Source organism: Pristis pectinata, chromosome 25, assembly GCF_009764475.1.
Source record: "Pristis pectinata isolate sPriPec2 chromosome 25, sPriPec2.1.pri, whole genome shotgun sequence".
Taxonomy (NCBI): domain Eukaryota; kingdom Metazoa; phylum Chordata; class Chondrichthyes; order Rhinopristiformes; family Pristidae; genus Pristis; species Pristis pectinata.
In genome coordinates this window covers 16,717,411-16,731,385 of record NC_067429.1, presented here as the reverse complement: position 1 = coordinate 16,731,385, position 13,975 = coordinate 16,717,411, and the positions used below count along the sequence as shown (strand labels likewise).

At 39.5% G+C, this 13,975-nt stretch overlaps 1 protein-coding gene across 1 annotated transcript in view; it reads left to right on the top strand.

Moving 5' to 3' along the window:
* Positions 1-8,738, top strand: part of lsm12b (LSM12 homolog b) — a 30,699-nt gene extending 21,961 nt beyond the window's left edge. The window contains exon 5 of the mRNA XM_052038660.1: positions 7,112-8,738. Within this exon, the coding sequence (XP_051894620.1) occupies positions 7,112-7,207 (96 nt within the window). The 3' untranslated portion in view covers positions 7,208-8,738. The remainder of the gene's footprint in view (positions 1-7,111) is intronic.
* Positions 8,739-13,975: the final 5,237 nt, after the last annotated feature.

Sequence of the window (13,975 nt, the reverse complement as noted above, 5' to 3'; positions counted from 1 at the left end):
CTCAAAATCTTTAATAGATATCTTACTCAAATTTTAATGCTTGATGTTGTCAGTGGTTGATTATAACATGTTCAAATTTCTGAACTGAGTGGCAGCTTTGTTAGGTAATTACATCTGGTAGATACTTTTTTAATTGGCTGTCATTTGTTATGAGCTACTTGGTGAAACAAAATACAATTTGATTTTGAAGAAGCTGTCAATCTCCACCTATCTCATGATTTGTTTGTTCAGTTATTAGCTGGTTCAGGCAATGGAAGATTAAGAATTCCTTTTCAGACAAAGAACAGTTAAGACCATCACATCACTTGTGAATAAATGCAACTTGTTGTACACGTGGTACAATGCTCTCTGTTTAATCTGTAATGTTGGGTGACCACCTATTATCAGTGTAAAACTTGGAATATGATTTATTTGTTTCTTAGTTTCTTGTGCCTTTTGGAAATGAAATCTAAATTTTAAACCACTAAATGCATAAGGTGCTGCTGTTAGTGTCCTTGTATAAGAGGTTTTTGGGTTCAACTTCCACTCCATTGAGATGGGTACAAAAATATGACACTCTGGCATAGTACTTGGAGTGCTATGTTATCAGAGACACTGTCGTCCAACAGAGATCCATGTGAAAGGTAGACATAGATCAATGGTGCTATTTCTATTAAGAATAGGAGAGTTATTGTAAGTTTCCTCTTGATCAACATCATAGAAATAAATACTGGCCATTATAATTTCCTGATTGTGGAAAGTTGTCAAGTGCAATTTTTTTTAACCACTTTTACCATATTTCCCACATTGTATGAGTAACTAATGTTATGGACTGGACAAGATCAGTGACAGCTTTCCTGTAGATCCAAACAATGTCCAATGTTGTAAGCATGACCCTCCCCCCGGGACATTCACCAATAGTAACCTGGTCCGTAACGCTAAAATTCAAAGGTAATTTGTTAGCTGTAAAGGGCTTTGTGATCTTCTGAGATCAGGAAAGGTGCATGTAAATGCAAGTCTGTCTTACTGTAACCGACTGTCTTCACAATTGAAGTAGAGGATAATTTTAAATAACTTGTGACAGTTGTTCAAACTTGAGTATATTTCTGGCAAAGTATATTCAATTCATATTATACTCTTATTAGCATGTAAACATTTTAGTGCACAAAATACACATCTTTTTGACTATACTATAAAACTAAAAGTGGAGATTTCCCCTTAATAATTGTCTCCAAAGCAGTTAACAACTGGGTAATATTAATATACTACTCGCTGTCAACTGAAGTACATTAGGGAGAAATGGGACTGCTTTTTTTATTGAAATTTATAATGAAAAATTGAGAAATATGTACATTTAATCCATAAAACCAAGAACACAATATTGTAATCTGTGCACTATAGATTTTAGCCTTGTGGGATTACCCACTGCTGGTATAGTTGCTTTTCTCGCCAAGTAAGTAATGATTACCAGCAGAACTATCTGTTTCCTTCCCATATAGGTAAAATAGCTAGTACAGGATATTGCTATTAATTATATTACCCTACAGTCTTCCTTCAGTATAGCTGATTGCATTTGTTTAAGCAAGCTATATGCATCTTGTCCAAATTGTAGAAGTTGTAAAACCATTTGACGGTGACCAATGGATTCCATTCCTCCATTCAGTGCAGTTAGCACTTTTGCTTCACCTTCCCTGTTGATGAGGGTCAGTATTTTCCAGGAGAAAATATGTTAATTTTCAGGGGCAAGGGGAAGCCATGTATCAATTCAGTAAGTAACTTCCAGGAGTTGATAATTCTGACAGTTTTAGCAGCTGGTCAACTAGGTCTGCTATACATTTCTTGAGCTGCTGTTTTAAGGGATGTTACAGGTTTATAGATGAGAGCAGAAAGGTGTAAAGAGACATGAATTAACTAAAGGAGTCAAATGGCAGATGAAATTCAATTAGTGTCAGTGGTGTGGAGGGAATGTGAGTTCCACCTTGGATCCAGGAATGATAATTGCAATATTTTCTTAATGGTAAATGAAGTGAACCTGTGGTGAAGCAAGAGGTCAAGTACACACATCACTTAAATGCTAACAAACAGATACAAAAAGTTTAATGGCATTGTTTCATTTCCAGGGAGCTGGAATTCAAAGGAGTGGGAAATGTGTTTCATTTGTAGTCTTCTCGTGTATTAAGAGTATTGCAATTATTTTGTCCACTGTACTTTAGGAAGGGTATATTTTCCTTGGCAAAGTTTACAACATAGATTCCCTAAAATTGTATCCTTGTTTAAAATGCTGAATTGAGTTTTTTTCCATAAATTGAATGTATTTCCTTGAATGAGTTATAGCTGATTTATTATAGATGTTTAAATAGATAACGGTTTATAAAATAGCTATAGGGAAACTAATTTCTTCTAGTGGGTGGATCCAGAACAAGTGCCACAAGCTTAAAGTAAGATGTAGTCTACTTAGTAACTGTTTTCAGGTTCCAAAAGGAAGTGGTTGTCTGAAGTTTGTCATCTAGATATTTTAATTCCTTTAGGAGGTGCAGAAAACCTTGCAGCCAGGTTTGCTAGGGTGGTTTGGGAGGGTTTAAACTAGTTTGCGAGGGGGATGGGAACCGGAGGAGTAGGTCAGAGGAAGAAGGGGATGGGGAAAGTCAGATCTAACAGGTAGAGAGGCTTTGAAGAAGGAGAAGCAGAGTACCGGCTATAGAAATAGTAAGGTAGATGGGCTAAAGTGCATTTACTTAAATGCAAGAAGCATCAGGAATAAGGGAGATGAACTGAGAGCTTGGATTAGTAGATGGTACTACGATATTGTGGCTATCACAGAGACATGGCTGACATCAGGGCAGGAATGGATATTGAATATTCCTGGTTTTCTGTGTTTTAAAAGGGATAGGGAGGAGGGGGAAGAGGAGGAGGGCTGGCGATACTGGTCAGGGACACCATTACAGTGGCAGAAAGGGTGGATAACGTAGAAGAATCCTCTCTAGAGTCAGTATGGGTGGAAGTTGAGAACAAGAAAGGAGCAGTTATTCTACTAGGAGTATTCTATAGGCCCCCTAGTAGCAGTAGGGATACTGAGGAGCAGATTGGGAGGCAGATTTTGCAAAGATGTGAAAATAACAGGGTTATTATAGTGGGAGACTTCAACTTGCAAATATTGATTGGCACCTGCTTAGTGCCAAAGGTTTTGATGGGGCAGAGTTTAAGTGTGCACAGGATGGATTCCTGTCACAGTATGTTGACAGGCCGACTAGAGGTAATGCCATATTAGATCTAGTTTTAGGTAATGAACCGTGTCAGGTCACGCATCTGTCAGTGGGTGAAACATTTGGGGACAGCGACCACTGCTCCATAACCTTTAGAATTGTCATGGACAGGGGATAGGAGCAAAGAGGATGGGAAGATATTTAATTGGGGAAAGGTGAATTATGGGGCTATGAGGCGAGAACTTGAGTGTAAATTGGGGTGATATTTTTGAGGGGAAATGTACTATGGAGATGTGGTCGATGTTCAGGGATCTCTTGAAGGATGTTAGGGATAAATTTGTCCCGGTGAGGCAGAGAAGGAATGGCAGGGTGAAGGAACCATGGGTGACAAGGGAGGTGGAACAAATAGGAAGAAGGAGGCAGCATATGTAAGGTGTAAGCAGCAAGGATCAGACAGTGCTCATGAGGAATATAGAGTAGCAAGGAGGGAACTTAAGAAGGGGCTGAGAAGAGTGAGAAGGGGACATGAAAAGGCTGTGGTGAGTAGGGTTAAGGAGAATCCCAAGGCTTTTTACTCGTACGTGACGAGCAGAAGGATGGCTAGAGTAAAGGTGGGTCCGATTAAAGACAAAGATGGGAAGATGTGCCTGGAAGCTGTGGAAGTGGGTGAGGTTCTCAATGAATACTTCTCTTCAGTATTCACCAAGGAGAGGGGTCTTGATGAAGCTGAGGACAGTGTTGGTAAGGGTAATGTTCTAGAGTATGTAGATATCAAGAAAGAGGATGTGTTGGAGCTGTCAGAAAATATTAGGACAGATAAGTCCCTGGGGCCTGACGAATATTCCCAAGCTGCTTTGTGAGGCGAGGGAGGAGATTGCTGATCCGTTGGCGAGGATCTTTGAGTCCTCGTTGTCAATGGGGATGGTACCGGAGGATTGGAGGGTGGCGAATGTTGTCCCCTTATTCAAAAAAAAAGGTAGTAGGATAGTCCAGGGATTTAGACCAGTGAGCCTTGCATCTGTGGTGGGCAAGCTGTTGGAAAGAATTCTTAGAGATAGGATCTATGAGCATTTAGAGAATAGTGGACTGATTAGGGACAGCCAGCATGGATTGTGAAGGGAAGATCTTGCCTCACTAGCCTGATAGGGTTCTTTGAGGAGGTGACCAGGAAGATTGATGAGGGTAGTGTAGTAGATGTGGTCTACATGGATTTAGTAAGGCGTTTGACAAGGTTCCGCATGGTAGGCTTCTTCAGAAGGTCAGGGGCCAAGGGATTCAAGGAGGCTTGGCCGTGTGGATTCAGAATTGGCTCCTCTGTAGAAAGCAGAGGATTGTGGTGGAGGGAGTGCATTTGGATTGGAGGGCTGTGACTAGTGGTGTCCCACAGGGATCAGTTCTGGGACCTCTACTTTTTGTGATATTTATTAATGATGAGGGGGTGGAAGGGTGGGTTAGCAAGTTTGCGGATGACAAAGATCAGTGGTGCTGTGGATAGTGTGGAGGGCTGTCAAAGCTTACAGAGGGATATTGATAGGATGCAGAGCTGGGCTGACAAATGGCAGATGGAGTTCAATCCAGAGAAGTGTGAGGTGGTACACGTTGGAAGGACAAACTCCAAGGCGGAGTACAAGGTAAATGGCAGGATTCTGGGCAGTGTAGAGGAGCAGAAGGATCTGGGGGTTCATATCCACAGATCACTGAAAGTTGCCACACAGGTGGATAGGGTAGTTATGAAAGCTAACATCCATAAACTTTCCTAAGTTGTGGGATCGAGTTTAGGAGCTGCGAAGTAATGATGCAGCTTTACAAAACTCTGGTTAGGTCACACTTAGAGTACTGTGTCCAGTTCTGGTCACTTCATAGGAAGGATGTGGAGGTGTTGGAAAGGGTGCAGAGGAGATTTACCAGGATGCTGCCTGGATTAGAGAGTGTGGATTATGAGGAGAGACTAAAGGAGTTAGGGCTTTACTCATTGGAGAGAAGGAGGATGAGAGGAGACATGATAGAGGTATACAAAATATTAAGAGGAATAGATAGTGGCCAGCCAGCGCCTCTTTCCCAGGGCACCAATGCTCAATACAAGAGGGCATGGCTTTAAGGTAATGGGTGGGAAGTTCAAGGGAGACATCAGAGGGAGGTTTTTCACCCAGAGAGTGGTTGGTGCATGGAATGCGCTGCCTGGGGTGGTGGTGGAGGCTGATACGTTGGGCAAGTTCAAGAGATTGTTCGATAAGCATATGGAGGAATTTAAGATAGAGGGATATATGGGAGGAAGGGGTTAGATAGTCTTAGGAGTGGTTTGAAGGTCAGCACAACGTGGTGGGCTGAACGGCCTGTATTGTGCTGTATTATTCTATGGTTAAAACGAAATTGTACTAGTTGAATGTACTTTGAGATCAATGGAAGAAGGAAGTTGTCAGGGGCCAGTGTATGGATTTAAGGTGTATGTCGTGAACAGGAGAATGTCCTCCTTTACTATATATAGAACCATGGTTTTATGCCCACAGTTCTGTGTGGAGAAAATAGTACATTTAACTAAAGTTACACATTTAATAGACTCCCAATGTATTTTAAAAGGCCTGCTTGGCTCAGTGTCATGCAAGTGTTGAATTAGAAACCTGACAGTTCAAATCGTGCAGGTGCCTTGTCTATAGTGGACGTGACACCCATTTATTTAAGTGTTTGTGTCTGACTTTGTTGGATCGTAATATTTCTCAAATTCTCATCTGAATTTCAGTTTTGTCATTTAATGAACTGACTTCAAATTCCAGTTAAGATCATTACATGATCTTCATATTTTCACTGAATTAAATAAGATTTGGGTAAATATATTTATAGAACGGTACAGCACAGGAATAGGCCCTTCAGCCGCTTTGCCACCCTATCTATTTTGAGTCTACTACTACTTTGATCTATAATTTGATTGAGTGATTTTAATTGTGGTCTAATCTCTACATCTACCACCACCACCACCCCACCCCACCCAGTTCAATTTCCCTCAATACCTTGCCTAAATAAAAACAGTGCCACTCAGGTGTTGAAAATCTTAGTTATCCACAGCTTGTCTAAGGAAGCATGATGGATTCCCTGGTTCCTTTTTAAACTTTGTGGATAATGTGCTTCCACTGCTTTTGCCGATTTCACTCCTGAATGGCCCCCTCTCCAATTTTGAACTAGTGCCACCTTGTATCCTTCTAACAGAAGAAACTAATCTCTAAATTGTTCTAAAGAATCCTTTGTATAATTTTAAAGAAATTATCCTTGTCATCAACTCTAGGGAATTTAGACTTGACCTGAGCAGGTTGACCTTCCAATTTAACTCTTTAAACTCTGGCATACATCTAGTGAACGATCACACTATTAGTAAATCATTAAGTATATTTGAGAAGGAATAAATTTATAGTACTATTGGCTGCAGAGGTTAAGAGAAATAGGGGATAAAGCAGAAACGCTATCATTTTGAATGATGGAGCAGGATTGAAGAACAAAATTGCCTTCCTGCTCCTTCAATGTTTCTATTTCTTAATGGAACATAGTGCCTAAAACTGAACACAAAGTTCAAATTGGTGTTTAGTGAAGCATCCTTGAGCTAAAGCTTAATGCCTCTTTATATTTCCAGCCCTTTCATATAAAGGCCAACATTCCATTAGCAGTTCTGGTTACTTTTTGTACCTAAACACTAGTTCTAATTGGTTCCCCTAGATAACCTAATCCATATTTTACTCCATAGTTGCTGAGCTTTAATGTCATGTGTAACTTTGCTGTGTACAGGGTGAATCGCACTTGATTCATTCCATCAGCTGTTTTTTTTTGAAAAAATCTTGCTCTAAAAAGGCTTTTATTGGTTTGTTGAAACTACCAGACTGTTAATTAAAAAAAATATGATGGTATTTTGCTCAGTTTTGTTAATCTCTCTTCCTTTATTTTAGGTCGAGAAACATTTTAGAGATTTGGAAAATCAGAAGTTAATGCAACAACGTTCACAAGCACAGCAAACACAGAAGGAAACTGCTTTGTCGTCCTGAGTGGCTTGGATAGTCCTTTGCAGATCCTGAAGGGGGAGGGTTGGGGAATTTTTTTTTCCTGGGATGGGGAGGGAGTAGTCCACATGTTTTCCAGGGAAAATCTACAGTGAGCTGACATTTCCACTTCGAGAAGAGAATAGACTTTACAAAAAAAAAGCATACAAGACAACACTTATTGTAACTTGACTAACTATAAATTACCTTTTTCCTTTGTTTGCTTTTTTTAAAAAAATAAAGTCATATTTTGTTAATTTTATTTTTTACATGTTCATTTGCTTTTCATATTGTCATTACACTCATTTTAGGTAGATCCTAAATTGCTGTCTATGACCTGCACAACACACAACTTTACAAACATATTTGTTAAGGCAACAAACCAGCTGATCGTAGTAATGGTGTTCTAAAGAGGAAAAAAAAGCAAAGCAAGAAGGTAATTTAACATGTTAAGTGGTTCTCCCATGTAGGAGAGGTTTCCTTTTAAGTCCTTTTTTTCCAGAAGCTTATTCCCAGAAGGAATAAGTCCAGTTTTTTAAACGTCACTGAAAAGTCTTCCAGTGAAGAATTGAGTATCTGATGATGGAAGATTTGGCTCATAAGCTTATATCCTCTGACTGTGTACAGAATCGGTTTGTCTTGCTAAGACAGTGCTTATGGAGAGAGTGGCCATTTTAAAGGATATAACTGTTCATGCAGTTTTGCATGTGTCATGTACTGTACACTTCATTAAATTGGAAGAAAAAGGTGTCGCCTGGTCTTTGCATAATAAAATTAGACAGTAACAGTCATTTAAAGTCCTTTTTATAGGCTGGTGAAGAATCTATGATAATGTATATTTTTATTCGCAGTCCCTGTCAGCACAACACTATAATATAAATTGGAGGAATTTAAAACATTTTAAAGCTGAATCTGTTATTGTCTTATTTTGATTGAAAATATGAAATTAAAGAGAGTAAGAAGAAATGTGTAACCAGTGTTCTTTATTCTATACTTTGACTTTCCCTGCAGACATTTTGCTGCTTTTTGTCAAAATACCCATGGCACCTTTCTGGGTTATTTGGGGGAAAAAAATTTGTTTGTATTTTGTTCAAATTTCTTTTACTCTAAGCTATCATTTCTGGTGGATTCCACTTGGATGTATTGAGAAGTCTAGTACTGAATTGAGGAATAAATTTGTCCTGTAGAATTGTTAATAGTAATTTTCCTAAACTTATTTCTCCTGCTCCCAGATTACTGTTTGACTAAAATGGTGGGCATTGACATGTGGTATTGCAATTCTCGATTTATTGATTAAATATGAATTTTAAGTGTAAATTGACATGGTTGCAATCCAGTACCTTGTCCTTAAAGTTTACTTGATAACTATTTGGGATGTTATGAGCCAAGTGACTGCCTGTTATGTGCTGAGGTGTTATCTACTTTTGTTTCCCTGGCATGGAGAGGATTTTTTTAGCAATATTTGTGTGCCCACTTGGTGGACCTATTGACAAAGGAGAGTAGGTTTTCCCAGTTGCAATAATCAGCTTCTGACACCCAGCTGTATTTTCTTTATTGTCAAACTGTTTCTTCAATTAAATGAAGTATGTTATTTTATAAATATTTTATTCTTTGAGAATGTGAAGATAAATGAATACCATTGGGTGACTATTTGAGCAATTGTTTTATGCAATTCATGAATTTTGTATTTAAAAAAAACTTGGTTAAAACATTTTGCACCATTTTCATGAACAGTGCAGTTATACTTAATGTGGTAAGTATATGTACATATGCTTGAGCCTTATTTCCTATCTGGATTAGTGATTTGATGAAAACTCTCATGGAAATGGGGAAGATCTTGCTAAAGTTGCTGCCACCAGGTCCCCTGCTCTCTGCTCTTCTTCTCCTGCCACCCCCCCCACCTCCCCCACATCTGCCTATCACCACCTTGTGTCCACCCCATGTCTTTTGTCCACCTATCACTGCTCTTTCTTTCTCCCCCCCCCCCCCCCATCATATATTGGGCTTCCCCCTTTTCTTATCTTCAGTCTTGAAGAAGGGGCCTGACCCAAAACATGACCATCTGTTTGTCTCCATGGATGCTGCCTGGCCAGCTGAGTTCTTCAGCATCTTGTTGTTTTTTCACCTACATTCCAGCATCTGCTGTCCTTTGTTTCTCTGCTTGCTTCAGGTATTCAGAATATTAAACAAGACTGACTTTAGATGACATGGGGCACTTGCTCAAAGAAAACATCTTCCTCACAAACTCAGGCACAAAAAGGTGAGCACAAGTATTTCAGCTGGTGACCAGTTGTTTTTTTTTTCCGGAGTAGTCCAAATCTTAAAGCATTTCATTAGGTTTGCAATAGCAGCTCATTAACATGTTATGTTAAATGAACAAGGAATTCATATTTGTAGGGTCAAAGCTAAGGTGATTAATTGTGATAGGCAAGAAAGTGAATTTAGGCAGCGGATCATTCATGACTTTATTGGATGGTGGAGCAGGACTCATCCCCTTCCTGCTGCCTCTACTTATGTTCTTAATTGAAACAAATGGTAAAATGGGCAGCAAAATGAGACGTGTTAAATACAGTAATGACTGAGCTTGTGGGAGTTTCTTTAAAATAAAGGATATGAAAATAAGCCTCTTGCATTATGGTATATTGGTAGTTGATTCTTTTCTGGCACTGCAGTTTCTGTAAGGCAAACAATTTTAATTGAGACATGGTTTTATGGAGGTTAATATTTAATATTTTTGGGTCACATATCAATTGAATACTGCATCAAAAAAAATTAAGTTAAAGCTAACAGGTCTTCAAGGAATTTTCAATTCTGTTCTGTTTCCTCTTTTGTGTCCCTTGATATACAAAAGTCATGTTTTTAAGAATAACCGTAAAAAGTCTCATTCCCTCTTAAACCTTTCAGCTGCCGATCAAAATATTGCACACGTGCCAGACGTGATGAGAACTTGCTATTGAAGATCATTCGGCCAAGTTTGTTTTGTATTTCCTAAACCTTAATAGTCATTTATATTTAATATTAGAATCCCAGTTCAATAGTAGCAGTCCCATCTAAATTGGAGGATCAAGGCTCCCTTTCTTTAATACAATCCAGGGTAACATTTCAATGCAATGATGAACAACTGTCACATTGTCAGAGGTGGAACCTTTTGGTTAAAGCATCCTCTCCTTGGGTTCATTAAAAGATATCTAATTTGTCTTATTCTTCAAAAAAGATTTGATACTTTTAATTATGTAAAAAGAGCAAGGCCAAATGAGAACATTTGCAGATTACAGGATTAAATGCTATTTTGGGATGGGGTAGATTACAAATTTACAGCTAGTGAGTTAATCTTGAAGCAATGCACTCTGCAGTAATTCCAAGGATGTGTATATTTACTCTTGAGAAAGTATTTGTGTGCCAGAATGGCCATGGGGAGTGTGTCAAAGATTCTTTTAAATTCTTGATTTCAGCTTCCTTGGATGAATGTAGAAGGAAAGGTGTGAAGCAGTATGATTTCACATATTCCTGATAACAGATTGAATAGTGTGAAATTCAGTCACAGGACCTGTTCAGAGACTGAAATAAAATTTTCCCAATATACACTGAACTGAACATAGAGTATCCAATATTTCCAAAGACTTAAAGCTCCAGCAATTTGAAAGACCATTTGATAAAGCTGGTGGCAACTGCATTTTAGAATGCAGACAATTTAATCTCTTGGTTCAGTGTAGCTTCCAGTACCCCACCAATGCAATTGACTTGCAAGTCCTTTTTAATGGTCAACTATCACCAGTGCCTAAGGTATTTGGGGATGGGAAGCAAATGTCAGTCTTGTCAATAATGCAGTGTTGAGAATGCATTTTAAAAATGCTCAAGGTATGCCTCTGGGATCTAGGAGAAAGGGGCAACAATTAGCAGTAGCGTCCATACGTGGTTTGGGTATGGCATTGATTCTTGGTAATAGAAAGGGGCTTCTCAATATAAGGTGTGGTAACACTGGTTATGGATTATGTTAGTGTGAAGTCTCTGTCTTGACTCTCAATATTTGTTTCTGTATTAGTGAGTTATTATTTAGTGCCAATTAATGGATCTGAGAGGTTAAGCTTTAGTTATGAAGGAATGAGCCTTTTTCATTCTGTTCTTGCAGCTTTCTGAATTATTTTCAACCTGAAATCACAAATTAACTATGCCACAAGGTGCCCTTGTAATCTTTTTCATGTATTTCATCATCAATATCCATTACTTTATATTTCCTCCAGTAATGAACATCTGCTCAGTCGCTAATTCTTTATATATCATCTTATGAATTTTGTTCTCTGAATATCCTGCTTTTGCATCCAGCTTGATATCAGCTTTGATTTTTGACATGTCACTAATTATTACTCCAAGATTATGTGCAGATGTAACAAATCCCATCACCTATTCATGTCCCTCATTCTTCACAGCCAAATTTAAATCTTTATTTATGCTTTTTATGTCATTCATTTGTTTGGTGCTCCTTTTCTGAGTGCTGGCCATTCTGAAACATCTTGGGACAGAACACTGAAACTGCTATATAAATGCAAGATGTTGCTCTTTATTTTTTTCCTGGAATAGGTGTTATTGATGTATGAAATTCTGCAATGTCAATAACATTAAGGATATGTCTAATCTTTTTTTGCTCTAAGGAATATTGTGCCACCCTTAGGAATACACTGTGCCAACTTGCCCATTTTGTTCAGTCTTTGCAATTTGAGATTTTGTTCAATGATACGTTGATGATGAAATTTTCAATTTCCACACCACTTTAAATGCACAGTACAGCCTTTGGTTGTTTGAGGAATATTGTGTTGAAAGAAAGTCTCATGGGCTACTGTTTTCTCTCTACCCTCCTATATGCAGCTGAGACTTGGATTACTTGCAGCTGGCATCCCAAAGCAGTGGAAAATTAACATCAATGTTGTCTTGCAAACTCCTCCACCTTCTCCTAAAGGTTAAGTGAACCGACATTAATACACACTCACAGGCCAACATTGAGGCCCTAGTTATTCTCAGTCAGCTACATTAGGTACCCCTCGTGCTACATGTACCAGACGCTAGGTTCCTAAAATAGACCAGCTCTGTTCTAGGACGGGGTTATGAAGAGGATGAGAAAAAGATTCAAGGATGTACTCAAACCTCATTGAACAGTACGATATCCCTGCTCATTCTAGGAACCTTTGGCCTGGGACTGCTCAAAGTGGAGAAGAAATATTCAAGACCATGCGTAGGGAGTACATAAAAGCATGGAATAAGTGGTGTACCACCTCCAAAAGCTACCCACCCATCAAGCCTGTCAGCTGCTGCTGCCCCATCTGTGGAATAATCTGTAGTTCTGACATTGAACTCGTAGTCACCTCAGAACCCACAAACCAGAATGGAAGCAAGTTATCCTCCATCAGAGGACTGCTCAGGAAGACTTTTGTCTACCAGTAGGAGTCCCATTGCTGGAGGAGATTATAATCATAATGTGATAGGTTCCCATTAGAAATGGGAATATAGAAATTTCCAATCTGGATATTGCATTCAGTTCTGGTCGCCCCATTTTAGGAAGGATGTCGAGGCTTTGGAAAGGGTGCAGAAGAGGTTTACCAAGATGCTGCCTGGATTAGAGGGCATGTGCTATGAGGAGAAGTTGAACAAACTTGGGTTGTTCCCTCTGGAGTGGCAGAGGTTGTGGGGAGATCAGATAGAGGTTTGTAAGATTATGAGAGGCATAGATAGAGTAGACAGCCAGTGCCTTTTCCTCAGGGTTGAAATGTCTAATGCCAGGGGGCATGCATTTAAGGTGATTGGGGGTGGGAGGGTTAAGTTCAAAGGAGATGTGGGGCAGGTTTTTTTTTAAAAGAGTGGTGGGTGCCTGGAATGCATTGCCTGGGGTGGTGGTGGAGGCAAAGACAATTGGGGTGTTCAAGAAGCTCTTGGATAGGTATGTAAATGTGAGGGAAATGGCAGGATATGGACACTGTGTGGGCAGAATAGATCAGTTTAGTTGAGTATTGTATTAGTAATGTAATTGGTTTGGCACAACATTGTGGGCAGAAGGGCCTGTTCTTGTGCTGTACTGTTCTATTGTTTTAATAGGAAACACATGTGGAAATAGGAAGGTTGCAGAGGGACCTAGACAGTTTAGGAGAATGGGCAAGGAAATGGCAGATGAGATTCAATGTAGGGAAATGTGCAGTTGTACACTTTGGAAGCAGAAATAAATGGGCAGATTATTATCTAGGAGGAGATAATCTTATTATCTAGGTGGTTAACCTTTAAGGTATCCTGCACGAGTACCCTCAAGTACAAAGGGACTTGAGGGTACTCGTGCAGGATACCTTAAAGGTTAACCACCAGGTTGGATCGGTGGTAAAGAAAGCGAATGCTATGTTGGCATTCATTTCGAGAGGTATAGTGTATAAAAGTAAGGGAGTGTTGATGAGGCTCTACGGGGCACTAGTGAGGCCTCATTTGGAATATTGTGCGCAGTTTTGGGCCCCACATCTTAGGAAGGATGTGTTGACGTTGGAGAGGGTTCAGAGGAGATTTACGAGGATGATTCCAGGAATGAAAGGGCTTACGTATGAGGAGCGTTTGTCGGGTCTTGGACTGTACTCACTGGAGTACAGAAGAATGAGAGGGGACCTCATAGCGACATTTAAAACATTGATAGGGAAGGACAGAGTAAATGTGGCTAGTCTGTTTCCCTTGGTGGGTGAGTCCAGGATCAGAGGGCACAATCTTAGAATTAGAGGGTACAGTTTCAAAACAGAGATGAGGAAAAAT